Source organism: Hemitrygon akajei, chromosome 5 (assembly GCF_048418815.1).
Source record: "Hemitrygon akajei chromosome 5, sHemAka1.3, whole genome shotgun sequence".
Classification (NCBI taxonomy): Eukaryota; Metazoa; Chordata; class Chondrichthyes; order Myliobatiformes; family Dasyatidae; genus Hemitrygon; species Hemitrygon akajei.
The window spans coordinates 181,023,551-181,043,737 of NC_133128.1; the positions used below are offsets into that span (position 1 = coordinate 181,023,551).

A 20,187-nucleotide genomic window follows, 5' to 3' on the forward strand; every position below is an offset into this window, starting at 1 on the left:
AGTGCAAGTTGAGAGAGAGAGAGAAAAAAGATATGTAGTCTGAGGTAGTGTTTGGGGTTTTCAGGTCCTTTCAAGAACATGATGACAGTGGGGAAGAAACTATTTTTGAAACTTCAGGTCTGAGTCTTCTGGCTCCAGTGCCACCAGCCTGATGGCATAATTGAGAATGGCCTTTGTCAACTACAACACTGCATTCTGTGCTATCATCCCCTCAAAACTAATCAACAAGCTTCAAGTCCTTTGCCTCAATACCTCCTTGTAACTTGATCCTTGATTTCCTTACTTACAGATCCCAGTCAATTCGGAGTGGCAACAATATCTTCTCTACAATTTTCATAAGCACAGTTGCACCAAAAGGCTGTGGGCTTAAATCCCTGCTCTACTCCCTTTACTCTTAAGACTGCGTAACTAAACACAGCTCCAATGCTATATTCAAGTTTGCTGACGACACCACTGTTGTAGGCTGAATCAACATGTAGGAGAGAGGTTGAAAATCTGGTTGAGTGGATAGTAATATTCTCTTACTCAATGTCCGGAACACCAAAGACCTGATTATTGACTTCAGGAGGAAGAAACCAAAAGACCATGAGCCAGTCCTCGTCAGAGTATCTGAGGTGGAGAGGGTCAACAATTTCAAATACAAACTTCAAAGTAAAATTTATTCTCAGAGTACGTACATGTCACTATATAAAACCCTGAGGTTCTTTTTCCTGCGGGCACACTTAGCAAATCTGTAAGACAGTAACTGTAAACAGGATTAATGAACAACATACAAATATAACAAATGCAAATATAAATAAATAGAGTATGATATGAGTCCTTAAATTGAGACCATTGGTTGTGGGAAGTTCTCACCTTTTGCTCAAATTCCTCAGTGCTGTTATTTCAAAGGACATGTCCTGGGCCCAGCACAAGTGCAGTTACAAAGAAAGCGTGGCAGCGACTCCACTTCATTCGGAATTTGCGAAGATTCAACATGAGATCTAAAACTTCGACAAATTTCTATAAATAAGTGGTGGAGAGTATATTGATTAGCTATATCACAGTATGGTATGGAAACACCAATGCCCTTGAACAGAAAATCCTACAATAAGTAGTGGTTGAGACCCAGTCCATCAGAAGTTTAGCACTCCTCACCATTGATCACATCTACACGAAATACTGTTGCAAGAAAGCAGCATCCATCATCTGTGACCCCAACTGCCCAGCTCATGCTCTCTTCTTGCTGCTGCCATCAGGAAGAAGGTACAGGAGCCTCAGGGCTCATACCATCAGGTTCAGGAACAGTTATTATCCCTCACCCATCAGGGTCTTGAACCAAAGGATATAACCACTCAACTTCACTTGCCCCATCATTGAAGTGTTCCCACAACTGTGGACTCACTTTCAAAGGACTCTTCATCTCATGTTCTCAATATTTATTGCTTATTTATGTATTATTATTATTATTTCTTACTTTTTGTATTTGAGCAGTTTGTTGGTTTTTGCACACTGATTGAATCCCAAGTTGGTGTGGCCTTTCATTGATTCTATTATGGTTATTATTCTATTACGGATTTAATGAGTATGCCCACAAGAAAAATGAGTCTCAGGTTTGTATATGATGACATATATGTACTTTGATAATAAACATATTTTGAACTTCCAACTTTTTGAACATTGAGAATGGGTCATGGCCCAGTTAGTGGAGGACTCTATTGATGCATGCTGCCTTCCTGAGACATAGGCTCTTGTAAATGGTCTTGACAGTGGGAAGGTAAGTACTCATGAGATGGCATCTTCACTTATGTTTGAATGTGTTTTGTGTAATCCTGCAGAAGATTGCCTATTTGATACCCATCACTTTAAGCATTCATTAATTAGTCCACTTTGTGTACCATCTATTAAATGCAGTGCAGTAAGGATTCTTGACTAGCACCTGCGCACATAATGTTGAGAAACAGCATGTCATTATCACAGGGTCTGAATCCTATTCAGTGGCATGACAGTAGCACTTTGAGAGTTGCATTTACTTACAGGTGGACCATAAATGCTAACCTTTCCAGTCATTTCTGACTGCACCCCCATTCTATAAATTAAAAGGTTCCTAAAGTTATTTTCAAAAAATATTTAACAATCCTGAGTGCATAAAATTGACAATCTTGTACAGTTAATTTTTACCTTATTATTACAGAAAAAAGAGCTCCAAAAGTTTCTGAGATGTTCAAAGCTGTTTTGAAAAAAAGTCGAGAAGGTGGAAAAGGGAGCAAGAAAGACTTTGGTATGTAATTGAACTTTGTTTTTCACTTAGTCTAACAACATGACTAACTAGCCCCTTGGACAAAGCACTCAATCCAAGGAAATTAAATCCTGACCACCTTTAAAGTGAGAGGACAGAAAGGAAAAAAATAAATACAGGCATCTACTTTATGAAGAGGTGAAGAATCAGGAAGTGATGCTAAAGCTCTGGTAAGGCTGCAGCTAGAATGGTTGCTTCAGCTTTGGGAATATCTGGGATGATGATTATCAGAGACTTTTAGAATTACATAGGAGATTAATTAAAATAAGGCCATGAGTGTTTTGGCCTTTGAGGATAGACAGAAATTTCGTTAAAATAAGAACTACAATAAACCTTTTTTTCTAACAAAAGGATGCATTTTACTATTTCCAACTGAGGTAGAAATTTACAACTATCACCAAAGAAATGACGAACAAAAATTTGTTTCTTGTACTTTGCTCTAAAATTTGTTGGAATAAGAATATGCAATTACTTTAAAAAGAAAAGCTAAAAAAGGCAATTACATGGAGTGTAAACTGTAATACATAAAATCTGTAGCACAGCTGTGAATTATTCAATCCAGTTGCTCAACACTGGCATTTATGTTCCCCGTATCTGCACCCTGATGAAGGAAAAATTCAGAAGGCTGCTGGTCCAAGGTAAGGAATTGGAGGTGGGTAGGTATTTTCGTGACATAATGGACCAATGTCCATGTTACAAATTTCTGTGACTGTGCAGTCAACGAATGTCCTCTTGAATGGCATGAACTCTCATTAAAATGTACATAATTTTGCTTCATTTGGCATTAAGAGTTGCTAATATAACATGGAAAATCCACTACTGCAGCTGATGCTGCTTCAGTAAAAACAGGGCATCAAATCATTAGGCAAGCTTTAAAAAGAGTTGAAATCCATATGTAGATACCTGCTAGATGCCAAAAATGTAATGTAGCATAGAAATGACAACAAGCACTTTTAGTGAAGACAAACTGTTTAAACAAATAATTAACTAAATACAAACATTTTCACATGTAACTTCAAATTTACCTTTTAAGTTCTTGCAGGTGAATTCTGTAGGAAATTAACAGATCATTTCAACATAGCTGGTTTCAAGTTTTCATAAACAAGTGTTGAGGTACAGTTTCACTATTGAAGGATAGGTACATTATGTCATAAATGGAATGAATAACTAAATGATAATAGAGCTGGTGGTGCAAAAGTAAAACGCAAAGGTGCAAAGGATATATAAAATTTGTAAATGACAAGTGCCAGAACTTTTGATAGAGATGTTTTTAAAAGTGATGAATGATGATTATACTTGTACAAAACTTCTTTGAATTTGTATGCAGTACTTACTGTTTATACTGCATTAACCTCTACGCTGGAGTTTGGATGCTTGAGCGGCAGGCTAGAGTTGGCTTGGTCATGAAGGCATGGTCCACTTTAAATGCTTAAAAGAAATTTAAATTACAACTTGTTTTAATTAAGTTTTTGGGGTGGTTTGGCAAAAGATATCCATGGGGAAACACTGTCGAGTTAAACTCATTGTTATAGAATATTTTATGAATAAAATGATGACACCATTGCCAAAAAATCTTTACTGGCACTGGTCACTGCTCTTAACAATATGTAGATCTTGCTTCTTGTTCAGTTTTGTGCAATATTTTTGTGCACAGCCTCAGAATAGAGGGACGTTAATTTAGAATGGAGATCCAGAGAGATGAATTCATTGTCACAGATGACTATAGATGTGAAGTAATTGTGTTTATTTAAGGCAGAGATTGGTAGATTCTTGTTTAGTCAGTGCATGAAGGGTCACAGGGAGAAAACGGGAGATTGGAGCTGAGAGGGAAATGGATCAGCCATGATGAAATGGTGGAGCAGTTCAATGGGCCAAACGGACTCATTCTGCTCCTATTTCTTATGTTCTTGTGTTGACATATTCAGAAGATATTCTGGGTCATGGGGGAAAAACAACCAAAGAAGCAATTGTTTTCTATTGTAAATTAATTAATTACTGTTATATTGCTGTCAATAATTAAAAACATGTAATTTTTGCATATGTTTTACATATTATTTTATTTTTTCTACTATTTTACTTGATAAATGTCTGATTACACTAACCCACAAAGTCAAATCTATGTGATTTTCAGAATTAATTACTTGATTTGCAAGATTTGGAATTTTTGTTTTTGAATTTATGATTTTATACATACTTGCTTATGTAGAGTTTTTAATGAACACAGTTCTACCAGTGAGGGTGACTGTCTTAAATATTAAAGAAACTTTTGACTGAATCAGGCATCAAGAAAATCATGTAAAACTGAAGTTGATGTGAATTTGTGAGAAAACTAGCTAGAGCTAAATCATACAAAGATCATCGTGATTGGAATTTGTTCATCTTGGCCATAGAACTAGCTGCTGACTTCCTTGCATCGTGTCATTGGTCTAAGTATCTTCAGCAGCTTTACCAAAGGTAAACCTTCCATTATAAGGTTAGAAGTAAAGTTTTTTGCTGTAGATTCCACATTGTTCAATTGATTTGTAACTCTTAAATAAAATGAAGCAGCTCTTACCTGCATATAGCAAGATGGCACACAAGATTTATGCCACAATTATGCCTGGCACTAGCTATCCCTAATAAGAATGGGTTTAATTTTCTATCCTGTATCTTCAACAGGACTCCCTAAAATGTTTCCACCAAAATGCAAGACATAAGACAGGAGTGTGATGGTACACTTTCCACATGCATGACTGGTTATGCAGACAATTGCACTTAAATTCAAGAACAACCAGGACAGCCTTGTTGATTGGTGGCAGCAGGGTGAATATTCTCTCTCTGCACAAACTGGCAGCTATGTGTAACACTGACAGAATTCTTTGCAATTGCTAGCCAAGGTAATGTCCCTACCACCTCTCAAAACCACTTGAGGACACCTCATCCAGATTTGGTATTCATTCACCTTGCCTGGGTGATTGCATCTCAGACAACATTTAAGAAGCTCAATATCATTAAAGTCAGAGCAGCCCATTTGATTCACATTGCATTCATAAGGCTAAATATTTACTTTCTGCACCATTGACACACCACTAAGGCAATCACACACTATGTTCAAGTGCATTTTGGTTGCATTTCAGTGCTCTATCCACACACAAAACCCATGATCATTCACAAGTTATTCTGATTTGCAAACATAATGTCACACTGTCATTGTCACTAGTTCTAAATCTGGAACTCCCTATGCAATAACACCATGTGAGTCAGGTCAGTGGAAGGTGATTGCAGAAGGCCCGCTTTTGATCTATTTATTTGTCTGAGCGAGGAATAGGCTGTTCTGAGCCACGCCACCCAGCAATCTCCTAATTTAATACTAGTCTAATTGTGAGACAATTTTAAATGACCAATTAACCTTCCAATCACTGCATCTTTGGACTGTGGGAGGAAACCAAAGCACTTGGAAGAATCCCACAGAGTCACGGGATTCCTTACAGGCAGCAGTGGGAAATGAAACCAGGGTCACCAGTACTGTAAAGCTTTGTGCTAACCACTACACTACTGTGTTGACATGTTTTGTGATATATCATCAGAAAATCTTGTCTTTACTAAGCAACAGGTAATTAAAGTCAGTTTTAATTTTGTTTTCATCCTTTCAAATTGCTGGCAAGGTTTGAGCATCATTCAGCTTTCTGGTCATAGAGGAGAAGATCCCCAATGGACAGAAAGCCACCTTGTACTGCCCTTCTTGGCTGCTTCTATTGAAACCACTCTTGATATTGGCCCTGACCTTTTTTTTTTGAAATTATTGAAATAATTTATTAATTTCTGCTGACTTATGGGAAACTTCACTCAGTAGTGATACATCTTTCTGCGTCACCATTTTAAAATTTACTTTGTGTAATCTCATATTCTTTTATAACAGGTTTTCTGTTTTAAAATATCATGTCTTTATACTTTATCAAGTAGCACTAATTGTTTTAACCAAAAGAAATGCCACTAATTTCTTGAATTTACTTTGTAATAAGTTGTTTTAAATTCTATCTAATAATTGTCAACAATTTTATGAAGTAATTTTCCTCTTTCTCATTGCCTAGAAAAAACAGAAGCATGTAAAATGGAACACCGAAAAGATAAGCTGCACCTTGGTGTTGACCGTGGACAGCAGAGGCAGAAGAAGGGTAAACAATATAATGCATTTTCTTTCAGTCTAATTACACTGTTTTATGTGAAAAAAAACGAGTATGAGAACATGCAAAATATAGGGCATTCAGCCTTTTGTGCCAACTCTGTTATTCAGTGAGATCATGATTTCAGCACTACTTTACTGCACTGATACCATGTCTCTTGAGTCCCTTTAATGTGTAAAAATCTTTCTGACTTTGTCATGAATCTACACATTGACTAAGTTTCACCAATCTTCCAGCATTCCGAAGGTTCATTACTTTCCAGGTGAAGAAATTACTTTCCATCTTTGTGCTAAATGGCTGAACCTTTATTTTGATGCAAGCATTGGTTGGAGATTTCCCTCAGCTAGGAAGAGCATTGCTCCTGAATCTATCATAGCATATGCCACCTCACTTGAAATCTTTGTCCTTCACTATTCCTAGGTTGATTTTAGGCACATAAATATTTTCATTGTATCTTCCCTATTCCCTAATATAACTTTAATGTTATTACTGATTATTATTATTGATTAAATTGAAATTAAATGAATTAAAATTAAATTAATATATAAACTAACAACAATTTGCAAAGGAAGCTCAGAAATGTGGGATACAAGGAAACTTGCCTTTGGCACCATAATTCTAAACTAATTCATCTCCAAGGAACCTATGACATAGCACCACCCTCTGCAAGTGGATCCTTGACTATCTGACTTAACACTGAAGTCAGTGAGGATGGACGGCAACATCTCCACCATGATTATTCTCAACACTATGACCTGCAAAGCTGCATTCTCAGACCCTTTACTCCCTGTGCACTCATGAGTGTGTGGCCACATTCTGTTCTGACTTTAACTGCAATTTTGTAGATAATACCACTGTAGTGGGCAGAATCTCAATGACTAAATGGAGTACATGAAGGAGATAGTGAGCATAATGGCATGGTGTCAGAAAAACAAAAGAACTGCTCATTGGTTTCAAGAAGCAGCATGAAGCACATGCACCCATATGTATCAATGGTGTTGAAGTGGAGGTGGTTGAAACTTGTAGGTCCCTAGATGTAAACATTATCAATAGCTTGTCCTGTTAGACTGTATAGTCAGAAAAGCATACCAGCACCTCTACTTTCTCAGAAAGCCAAAGAAATTTAGCATGTCTCTTGACTCTCACCAGTATTTATAGAAACCATCCTAACTGCATTTTTCACACTGGTATGGCAACTGAAGACCACAAGAAATTGTAGAGAGTTGTAGACACTGCTCAGTCTGTTATGAAAATCAACCTCCCCTCCACTGACTCTATCCACACTTCACCCTGCCTTCAGGAAACAGCCAACATGATCAAAGACACCTTCCAACTCTGTTACTCTCTCTTCTCTCTGATTACAATGGGCAGAAGATACAAACGCTTGTAGGCATGTACCATTAGGCTCAAGGGCAGCTTTTATCCTGCTGTTAGAAAAGTCTTCAACAGTCCTCTTGTTTGATATAGATGAACTCTTAATTTCACAATTTACCTTGATTGTGCTTTACTAGCACTTTATTTGTTACCTGCACTGCACATTCTCTGTACTTGCAACGCTATGTTCTACTGTGATTGATTTTTTTCCTTGTGTCTCCTTATTCTGGTGTTAAGGATGGATGAGAATTGCAAAGTTTTTCACTTTAGCTGGGTAGGAGTAACAATGATAAACTGATTGCCAGTTTTCAAATACACAACTTTCAAAATATCAGAAGTCATGAAATGCAGTCTGAGGGTAATGAATGATATGGCTTGTTCTGCTTTTGTCCAATAATGTTTTGCAATTCTTCATTTACCTCCTTGCAACATTTACCTCATTCATCAGTTTCATTTGTCATGCTTCTGCTGCCTCTCTAACCTTGGGGCACCTTTATTTCTTGTTAGAATACATACACAACGCTGGAAGAACTCAGCAGGTCCGGCAGCATCCGTGAGAAAAGAGTAGCCAACGTTTTGGGCCGAGACCCTTCATCAAGAATGGGGGGGGGGGGGGGGGGAAGAGAGGACCAAAGCCCAGTAACAGAGATAGGGGAGGGGGTAGGGCCTAGAGGCACCAGGTGGAAAACCAATCAGAAGAAAGATAAAGGGGGGAGGGGGAGGGGATAAACATGAAAGAACTGTAGAGATAAAGAAGCAGAAAGTTGAAAGGGGAGAGAGGCAGAGGAGGGACCTGGGATAGGGGGAGGGGGAGGGAACTACCGGAAATTGGAGAATTCAATGTTCATACCACCAGGCTGGAGGCTACCCAGACGGTAGATGAGGTGTTGCTCCTCCAGCCTGAGTTTGGCCTCATCATGGCGGTAGAGGAGGCCATGTATGGACATATCCGAATGAGAGGCAGAGTTGAAGTGGGTGGCAACTGGGAGGTCCTGTCTATTGTGACAGACGGAACATAAGTGCTCGACGAAGCAGTCCCCCAATCTGCGTCGGGTCTCGCCGATGTAGAGGAGGCTGCACCGGATGCAATAGACGACTCCAGCAGACTCGCAGGTGAAGTGTTGCCTCACCTGGAAGGACTGTCTGGGGCTCAGAATGGTGGTAAGGGGGGAGGTGTGGGGACAGGTGTAGCATTTGCGCTTGCAAGGATAAGTGCCAGGTGGGAGTTCTGTGGGGAGGGACGTGTGGACCAGGTAGTCATGGAGGGAACGATCCCTGCGAAAAGCTGAGAGGGGTAGGGAGGGAAAGATGTGCTTGGTGGCGGAAGTTGCGGAGGATAATATGTTGGATCCAGAGGCTGGTGGGGTGGTAGGTGAGGACAAGGGGAACCCTGTCCCTGTTGTGGTGTTGTGTTTTTATTTCTTGTTATTTCATTGTCACCATCCTATACTTTTAGCTTCCTCCTTTCACCATCATCTGCTTACGCTTATTTATATTGGACACAGTGATTGAAGCTGTGCAATCAAAACTATGAATGGTATTTTTAACAAATGGCTATTGTTATATTGTGAAAACTATTATTGTTATATTGATACATTGAGAAAACTGCCCAGCGGCACCCAATTGACCACCATTGAGAACATCTGCCATAAACACTGCCTGGGCAGGGCAAAAAGCATTATCGAGGATGCAGCTCACCCTAACCATGGACTTTTTACTCTCCTCCCATCTGGTAAGTGCTACAGGAGCCTCTGCTTCCACACCAGCAGGCACAGGAAACATCACAGCACTAAGCAGTATTACACCCATATTGTGCTGTCTCAGTACTTTTATGTTTGTGTGCTGTAGCACTTACTTTTTATTCACAGCTATTTTGTAAATAACACTATTCTTTGCATTTCTGGTTAGATGCTAACTGCATTTCATTGGCTTTGTATCTGTACTGGGCACAATGACAAAGTTGTATCTAATCTAAAATCTAATGTTTTCATTCAACAGGCAACTCTGGTCTTTCTGGGCAAGTCGGCTTTTCAGATTGCAGTTCTGCCCCATTTTCAGTACAAGAGGATATATGCAAAATGAATGTCTCCAAAGGTGTATCTATGTCTCTTCCATCTTCACCTCTCTTACCACGTCAGCCATTTACAATGCATGCATGGACAGGCAAAAGGTCCCCAGGTATAAATTTTGAATTGTGCAGCCTTCTTATTACTTGAAGTATCTCTAGAAATGTTGAATTTATAGCTATTGTTTTTTCCCAAAAATATATTACAACTGTGTGTGTTTTAATAACAGGCTTGAATACCATATCTTAATAATTTTCTCTGTTTTCTTTGTTAAAGTATTGAGTTTTTTTCATTTGTGTAGGATTTGTTTAATGGCTTGATTCTCCAGGGGAAGTGAATACATAAGTAAGGAGGTTATGCTTTTCTATTGAAGTTTAGAGGAGTGACTTGATTGAAATGTGGAAAATCCTGAAGGGTTTTGACAGAATGGGTATGGAGAGGAATTTCTCCTGTGGGAGAATGTTGGAATAAGGGTGACATTGTGTGGTGTCAAAACAAAGGTGAGGTGAAAATATTTCTTGGGTGTTAATAGTCCTTTAAATGTATCATCAAAGAGTGGTTTGTTGAATATTTTTATTCCAAAGGTAGATAGTTCCTTGATAAGCAAGGGATGAAGAAAGGTATGTTAGAGCTGTTGCTAAGTGTTTAAATGTCACGGCTGAAAGAAGATCATAGTTAGATAGATAGATAGATACTTTATTCATCCCCATGGGGAAATTCAACTTTTTTTTCCAATGTCCCATACACTTGTTGTAGCAAAACTAATTACATACAATACTTAACTCAGTAAAAAATATGATATGCATCTAAATCACTATCTCAAAAAGCATTAATAATAGCTTTTAAAAAGTTCTTAAGTCCTGGCGGTTGAATTGTAAAGCCTAATGGCATTGGGGAGTATTGACCTCTTCATCCTGTCTGAGGAGCATTGCATCGATAGTAACCTGTCGCTGAAACTGCTTCTCTGTCTCTGGATGGTGCTATGTAGAGGATGTTCAGAGTTTTCCATAATTGACCGTAGCCTACTCAGCGCCCTTCGCTCAGCTACCGATGTTAAACTCTCCAGTACTTTGCCCACGACAGAGCCCGCCTTCCTTACCAGCTTATTAAGACGTGAGGCGTCCCTCTTCTTAATGCTTCCTCCCCAACACGCCACCACAAAGAAGAGGGCGCTCTCCACAATTGACCTATAGAACATCTTCAGCATCTCACTACAGACATTGAATGACGCCAACCTTCTAAGGAAGTACAGTCGACTCTGTGCCTTCCTGCACAAGGCATCTGTGTTGGCAGTCCAGTCTAGCTTCTCGTCTAACTGTACTCCCAGATACTTGTAGGTCTTAACCTGCTCCACACATTCTCCATTAATGATCACTGGCTCCATATGAGGCCTAGATCTCCTAAAGTCCACCACCATCTCCTTGGTCTTGGTGATATTGTGATATTGAGTAGGGAGCTTAATATCCAATGATACACATTGTATTGAAAGGGCAGACAGGTAGGTAGTCAGGGTGGGGTGGCTCTTTTGGTAATAAATGAAATCAAATCCTTAGAAGATGTAGAATCCTTGTTGGTAGAGTTAAGTTGTAAGAATAAAAGGACCCTGATGGGCCTCTGGCAATAGCTAGGATCTGGGATACCAATTATAATGGGAGATGGAAAAGGCACATAAAAGGGGCAATTTTACAATAGTCATGGGGGATTTTAATGTGCAGATAGATTGGGAAAATCAGGATGGTGCTGGATCAAAAGAGATGGAAGTTGTAGAATACCTATAGGATGGGTTTTTTTTAAGCAGCTTGTGGTTGAGCCTACTAGGGGAAAGGCAATTCTGCGGTGGGTGTTGTTTAATGAGCCAGTTTTGATTAGGAAGCTTAAGGTAAAGAAACCCTTGGGGCACAGTTCAACACAATACAGTACTGTGCAAAAGTTTTGAAGTTTGAACTTTGACCACATTGGTGTTCATTATCCTGCTGGCAGTTGTCAAACTCTCAGTGAAGATTCTCTCCATTACCTCTTCCAAATCGTGATTCTCCCTGCAGACAACAGACAACTCAAACATCGCCAGCGACCACTCAAATTCCTTAAACCTGATTCTGATTCAGTCCCCTTATTTTGTCAATCATCTCGTGAAACTACCACATGATGCAGCCTCAAACCATCTTGGAAACAGACATCAGAGCATTGAGTTCTCAAATGCTTGAAGGTAGATTCAGTAATATTACATGTACCGGTAGTTAAATACTTGAAGTAGAAAAGTATTTCAGTGCTTTGGATAAGAAACGGGATTGGAAATAATTGGATAGATTTTTTCAACGAGTGTGCTTCTCAGAATGGGTATAGATGGCTTCCTTCTGTGATTTTCAATTTTCTGAAATGGAGTTTGAATCTACAAAACTTTAAACTCTCATGTGAGAATGTTATTATTTATGATTGATGCTTGATAGGATGAAAGAAAAGAGGCACTGATATGAAAGGGCATCAAATTAGTTCAATGTTCTTAAAACCAGGAAGGAAAGTTAACTTAATAAATGAATAACAAGAACAAAATAAACTATGTGTTTTAAAGTGTATTATTCTAATGATACCCACACTGTCATTGCTTTGACTTTGTGATATGGTTTACATTACTTTTGATTTTCTTTCATACAGGTCCAATCAGGAAGCTGAAATATGTAGAAAGCCCAAAGATACCAGGAGATACAATTGCCTCTGCATTGACCAAATTGGCAGAGAAAAAGGACCATTCCCAGTTTGTACATAATGGTAGTTATACCTTTTAAAACTATTACCCTCTTTCAGCAGTCTTAAAATTGTTGACACTGCTGTAGTGTAAAAGCACAAATAGTAAGATGGTGGTGATGGGTTGGTAGGGTGCAGATAACTGAAGTATTAGTTACATCAGCATTGTTTTTCCATTCTACACAATTTTTGTACAATGCACTTAATGTGAGCATTAATAAAACAACGTGGTTATCAATTTTGTTTGTTTTTGCCTGACCTATTAAATTTGAATCTATCTTTACCTGTGAAATTAAATAAATAATTTGTTCGGAAATTATAAATATTTCCTAGAGAACCATAAAATGCCCAGAAAGCTCAAAGTATATCATACATCCTGATGGTTTGTGATTCAACTGTAACCATTTTGCTCTTTTTCTGAAGTCTATTATGTTAAGGCAACAGCTGGAAGTACTCAGCATGTCATAACTTTTCATCGAAACTCGGAAAGATTAGAGATGAATGTTTAAAAGATATGTCAAAGATTAGAAAAAAGGCAAAGTCAATGACAGGAGAAATTAAATGAGAAAGGTGAAAGATGGTGTAATCAGAGATTTTAAAAACATTGGTTTTGGTTAGTAGTTGTGTAGAATGATTTCCTGACATAAAAAGATAAAACAGTCTTTTGGATATCTAAACACTGGAAAGTTTATTGTTTGAAATTACTGAACTTGTTTTTGAATCTGAAAAGCAACAATGTGCCTAATTGAAAGATGAGGGGTTTTTTCCCTTGATTTTGCTTAAAACTTTGAATGGAACATTAGAAAAGGGTGAAATCTGAGAAGCTTAGAGTTGGACGTGGAATAATAATTAAATAGACGGGACTGGGAATTTTGTGTCATGCTTGTAGACCAAGTGGTCCTCAAGCTATCACCCAGCCTTCATTTAGTTTACCTGTTGTTTTTTGAATAATCAATACTAAAAGTAAAATGGTATGGGAAAAGAGGAAGTGAAAAAGCAAGTTTTGTGTTTTTCTTTGCTGCATTGCAGTACATAGAAAGGCAACAGTAGGGTATGCCATTTTCTGCATCACCAATGTCCATCACCTTTGCAATGCTGAAAGGAATCAGGTTTATTTATACTTACATATGTTGTGAAATTTTTTGTGTTTGTGGGCAGTAGTACAATGCAAGACATCAAAATAAAACAAAGTGTAAAAGAGAAATACTGAAATAATGTCCATAGTTTCAAGGAATATTCAGAAATCTGTTGCTGGAGGACAGAAAAATAGCGGATACGTTTGGTGTCGTCATGTTGGAAAATTTTTAAATAATAGAGGATTTGTTGAACAGCAACCTATTATGATTTGGAGAGGAGGAAAGATGACAGTAGAAATATGGGGATAGAACTGCCACGGTAACGGTCCTGTTCAACTATGGTGGATGAGAATTAAGACATTGAAGGCATGGAAAAGGAACATGTGATGTAGACAGTAAATTTTTTGAGAATGGAATCAAATCTCTCTGGAAGTAGATTGAGAAAGTATAGTCAATATAGTCATGAGCACATGTAATCATGTAAGAACATAAGAAATAGGAGCAAGCCATCTGGTCTGTTGAGCCTGCTCTACCTTTCAATAAAATCATGGCTGACCATTGACTAATCTCCACCTGCCTGCCTTTTCCTCATAATGCTTAATTCCCTTACTGTGCAAACATCTATCCAATCTTGTCTTAAATATCTTTACTGAGGTAGCCTCCACTACTTCATTGGGCAGAGAATTCCACAGATTCACCACTCTCTGGGAAAAGCAATTCCTCCTCAGCTCCATCCTAAATTTATCCCCACGAATCTTGAGGCTATGTCCCCTAGTTCTAGTCTCAACTACCAGTAGAAATGACCTTCCTACCTCTGTCCTATCTATCCCTTTCATAATTTTATGTTTCTATGAGATCTCCTCTCATTCTTCTGAATTCTAGCAAGTACAGTCCCAGGCTACTCAATCTCTCCTCATAGTCTAACCCCCTTATCTCTGGAATCAACCTGGTGAACCTCCTCTGCACCACCTCCAAAGCCGGAATATCCTTCCTCAAGTAAGGAGACGAGAACTGCATGCAGTTCTCCAGGTGTGGCCTCACCAGTACCCTGTACAGTTTCAGCATAACCTTCCTGCTCTTAAATTCAATCCCTCTAGCAATGAGGGCCAATATTCTATTTGCCTTCTTGATAGCCTTTCTGCAAACATGAACAAACACTCCCAAGTCCTTCTGCACAGCAGCATGGTGCAATCTTTTACCATTTAAATAATAATCTGATCTTCCATTTTCCCTTCCAAAGTGGATGACCTCGCATTTACCAACGTTGTACTCCATCTGCCGGACCCTTGCCCACTCGCTTAACCTATCTATAGCTCTCTGCAGGCTCTCGCTATCTTCTGCACAATTTGCTTTTCTATTCAATTTAGTGTTACCAGCAAACTTAGATACACTACACTCAGTTCCCTCTTCCATATCGTTAATGTATATTGTGAACATTTGCAGGCACAGCACCAACCCCTGTGGCACAATGCTCACCACTGATTGTCAACCAGAGAAACTCTCATGTATCCCAACTCTCTGCTTTCTATTGGTTAACCAATTCTCTATCCATACTAATACATCACCCCAAACCCTATGCATCCTTATCTCATGGATGTCTTTTATGTAGCACCTTATCGAACGCTTTCTGGAAATCCAATAACGCCCATCTGTTCCACTCTATCCATTGCGCTGGTTATATCCTCTGAGAGCTCCAGTAGTTTGTCAAACAGGACCTGCCTTTGCTGAATCCATGCTGTATCTGCTTGATGGATCCATTTCTTTCCAGATGCCTTGGTATTTCTTCTTTAATGATAGCTTAAAGCATTTTCCTAACTACAGATGTTAAACTAACTGGCCTATAGTTACCTGCTTTATGCCTACATCCTTTTTTTGAACAGTGATGTGACATTTGCTTCCAATCTGCTAGGACCTGCCAACAGTCCAGAGAATTTTGATAAATTATCCCTAAAGCCTCACCTATAACCTCTGTCATTTCTTTCAGTACCCTGGGGTGCATTCCATCTGGACCAGGGACCTTGTCTATCTTTAGCCCCACAAGTTTGCTCAGCACTACCTCTTCAGTGATGGCTATTGTATCAAGGCCGTCACCTCCCATCGCATCCATATCATCTCTCTTCAGCATGTTAGCGTGTCGTCCACTGTGAAAACTGACACTGAATAGTCATTCAAAGCCTCAGCCATTTCCTCATTACCTAATATCAATTCCCCCTTCTTGTCCTCCAAGGGACCTATGTTCACTTTGGCCACCCTGTTCTGCTTTATATAATTATAAAAACTTTTGCTATCCATTTTTATATGTAATTTTTTTTATATATAATCTATCTTCTCTTTATTGCTCGCTTAGTTGTTCTGTGTTGCTTTTTAAAGTTTTCCCAATCTTCCTGTTTCCCATTACTCTTGGCGATTTTGTATGCACAAGCTTTTAGTTTGATGCTTTCCTTTATTTCCTTAGTTATCCATGGCTTGCTGTCTCCACACTTACTGTCCTTTCTTTTAACTGGATATACTTTTGTTGAGCACCGTGAAAAATCTCTTTGAACGTCTTCCACTGTTCCCCAACCATCCCACCATATAGCCTGTGTCTGTCTTATCCAACTCCTCCCTCATCCCGTTGTAGTCTCCCTTGTTGAAGATTGAACTGGTTTTAGATTGAACCCTGTAGATATTAGTCTCTCCTCTGAAGCGGAAGTGAAAATGAAGGAGTCGAGGAAGGAAGCTGTTGAGGATTAACCTTATGGGAATCTGGGGTCCAAATGCAAAACTCCCTGAAAGCAGCCATACTGGTTGATCGGGTGGTAAAGAACGTATATGGTATGCTTCCTTCGTTGGTTGGGGCACTGAGTATAAGAGAAAAGGAAATGATTTTGCAGCTGTATTGGGCCACATTTGGATTATTGAGTGCAATTCTGGTTGCCCCATTACAGGAAAGATGTGGAGACTTTGGAAAGACTGTTGAAGAGGTTTGCCAGGGTGTTGTCTGGATTTAGAGGGCATGAGCTATATGTGGAGGTTGGACAAACTTGGGTTGTTTTCCCTTGAGTGCCGGAGGCTGAGGAAAGACCTAAGAGACGTTACTAAAATTATGACAGGCATAGATAGGGTTAATAGTCGGAATCTTTTTTCCAGGTTAGAAAGGTCAAGTACCAGACGACGTGCACTTAAGTTTAGAGAGGGAAATTTTTTTTAATGCAGAAAATGGTAGATGCTTGGGATATGGTGGAAGTAAATACAATAGCAACGTTTAAGAGGGTGCTGGATAAAGACATGAATATGCAGGAAATGGACGGGTAAAACAGTAAAACTATCAGCTTGTATGAAAAGAAGCAGAAAAACTGAGTTGAACTAGTAAAGCAGAATACTCCTTGCATCCATCAGAAGATGGGCATAGTCACCCTACACTACTGTACTTGTATACCAGTTTCTGCAAATATAGTTTTGATTTTACTTTAACCTTTGAGGTCTACTTACTCTCCTGCACTCACTTTTTATTTAGAAATGCTGCTTTGTGTGGACATTTTACTGTCCAGGTTCAGTAACAGTGATAAATTTTTGTATGTTAAAATAAATACAGCTTTGTTTTGATAATTAGCTTAAATCAGACCATCTAGAGTAACTTTATTCTTGGTGTGTAGCCAGTTACATTGAATTAATCGCAAACTACTTTTGATAAAGTATCTCCATTTTAAAAAGTTTGGTGATCTTTTGACAGATGGTGTTTGACTTCATGTTTAAGCATTTCCTGCTTTTGTGTTAACTTTCCAGGAACTGCATTGTTAAAATTGGTTTGAAACCTAAGATGCATGGTGAGCCTACTGTGAATGAATATTGAAAAGTCAGATGAAAAAATGTATTCTGTGTAATCTGGGACCAGAATTCTCTAAATGGTCCATATGCTTGTTACACAACTATAATTGAGATAACCAGGTAAAACTTCAGTTGCAGCATGCTGAATAATTTATTTTTAACAGAGTCACAGAAAGGTAATGAACGAGGCTCTTCCCCTGCTGCTCAAGAACTGATGACAAGATTGGGGTTCCTATTGGGTGAAGGGGTTCCAAGTGCTGCTCGTCTGCCTGTAGAAGAAAAGATCGAAAAAATGGTATTTTTATCAAATATGGTAAACCAGATATTACCTCAGAATAATGCCTGCCTGTATGAAATATGTTAGATTTTATAAGCTCTATTAAATATGAATTTTGAAAGTTAATTGAATTTTTTGAGGATTTATTGCAATATGTTGATTATTCCACCTCTGTCCAACTGAATCTCTATCTCTCTCTCCTCGTCCTCTCATCTTCACCTGTCTGCCTAACTCCATGATTCTGTATGACATAGAAGGAAGGAGTGTTTTGTGCAGTGTGATCACCTACCCACAGGAAAGATAATAAGATTGAAAGAATACAGAGAAAATTCACAAGGATGTTGTGGGATTTGAGGCCCTGAGTTGTAGGGAAAGATTGAATAGGTTAGGACTTTATTTCCTGCATCAGAATGTGGGGAACTTTGGTAGAAATAAACAAAACTATGAGGGGTATGGATAGGGTAAATGTAAACCCCAAGGTTAGATGAGACTAGAACTAGAGGTCATAGGTTAAGGATGAATGGTGAAATGTTTAAGGGGAACATGAGGAAGAACTTCAGTCAAAGGGTGGTGCAAGTGTGGAAGGAGCTGCCAGAAGATGTGGTGGATGCAGGTTAGATTTCAACATTTATGAGAAGTTTGGGTAAGTGCATGGATGCGAGGGATATGGAGGGCAATGGTCCAGGTGCAGGTTGATAGGACTAGTCAGAACAACAGTTCAGCACGGACTAGGTAAACCAAAGGACCCGTTTCTGTGCTGTAGTGTTTTATAACTCTATGACTATGAAGCCATTTCAGTCTCTGCTGGCTGATATTTCCTGTAACCTATTCTACAAGCACTCTCCCTACTGACATCTCCTGCACACCAAACCTTTCTCACTGGCAAATTTGACCTCGGCATACAAATTAGGTGCTTGCAGTGGCCAGTTAACCTATGGAGTCCCATTTCTTTGGCATGTGCAGCTTCTATCCTGGAGAATGTGCAGACAGTGCCGCGAAGTCAGGATTGAGCCTGCGTTGCCGGATCTGTGAAGCACCAGCTCTGCTAGCTGTGCCTTTGTTCTTCTATCTTTAAGCTTGCTCTCTCTTTCTCTTTTCTTTTCTCGCCATCTCATGCTCTTCCGTTTTATCCTGATATAAAATAGTAATTTAAAGTTCACATTTTCATCTGCAAAATCTTTCGATTTCTTGAATAGTTATCAAACTCTTGTCCTACAAATGTTGACGGAATTAATCTTTCTGTTTTAAATCCTTCATGGTTTTCAACTGCTGTTCAGAGAATCAGTCCATGTTCGACACTAACAAGCAGTACTGCATCTCCAGGCACGGACAGCCCAAGCTCAACTCTGAATAGCTCTATCAGCAAACCACCTCAAAAAAAGAACAGTCCTTGTGGAACTATTACCAGCTTAAGCTCCACATTGGAAAGCAAGGATAGTGGCATTATAGGTAAGACAATGCATATCCTGAAATGTTCTCAATATTTGTTTCTCATTTCAGCTAAAGATGGATCAGTGACTCCTGAGTCAATTCATAAGAATTACAGTTCATAATCACTTGCTTTACTGAAAGCTAAATATTCCAAATCAACCATGAAATATTCTAATAATTTATAGTTAAGGTGCAAAAAAGTTGCGAGGTAGTGGGGAGGGAGTGCTACTGCACAGGGTCAAAGTCAGCTGCAGAGAGTTATAAAATGAGTCATCTCTATCATGGGTACTAGCCTCCATAGTATCCAAGGATCTTCAAGGAATGGTGCCTCAGAAAAGGTGACTTCTAACATCAAAGGCCCCCACCACCTAGGACATACCTCCTCTCGTTGCTGGTACCCAGATACAGAAGTCTGAAGGCACACACTCAGAGTCAGGAACAGTTTCTTCCTTCCTGCTAACTGATCCCTAAATGAACATTGAACCCATAAATGCTATCTCACTACCTTTTTTTTTACACTACTTATCTTAACTATTTAATATACATATATTTACTGTAATTCAATTTTTTAATATATTTATCATATATTGCATTGTAATGCTGCCACAAGGTTAACACATTTCACAACATATGCTGGCGATATTAAACCTGATTCTGATGTTATCCTTGCAAATTTTTTGCGATTATGAGAACATCTCAGTTTTTACACAGATTGCCTCAGAACTGCTGGCAAATGTGCATAGGTGAATATGATAGGAACAATGAGGTAGATCCCTTCACTCTCAGATCCACTGCCTTTGAATTTTATTCCAGTGTCAACCCTGATTACTGTGCTGTACTGGAGGACCCCTTGTAGGATATATGGTGGTAGCACAGACTTATAGTTTTCTCGTGCATGGGCTATAAGTTCTTTCTGTTGAGCCTACGCCCAGTTAATCTGTTGCAAGAACTGTAGCACCATAGAAATCAATAG

General features: G+C 38.9%; 1 protein-coding gene across 2 annotated transcripts in view; it reads left to right on the forward strand.

Moving 5' to 3' along the window:
• The window catches only part of LOC140728523 (protein TANC1-like), a 134,599-nt gene that overhangs the window by 37,610 nt on the left and 76,802 nt on the right, over positions 1-20,187 (forward strand). For both annotated transcript variants that reach the window (XM_073047368.1, XM_073047369.1), the window contains exons 2-7: positions 2,174-2,260; positions 6,349-6,432; positions 9,814-9,993; positions 12,534-12,647; positions 17,671-17,801; positions 19,061-19,232. In XM_073047368.1, coding sequence (XP_072903469.1) covers positions 2,200-2,260; positions 6,349-6,432; positions 9,814-9,993; positions 12,534-12,647; positions 17,671-17,801; positions 19,061-19,232 — 742 coding nt within the window. In that variant the 5' untranslated portion in view covers positions 2,174-2,199. The remainder of the gene's footprint in view (positions 1-2,173; positions 2,261-6,348; positions 6,433-9,813; positions 9,994-12,533; positions 12,648-17,670; positions 17,802-19,060; positions 19,233-20,187) is intronic.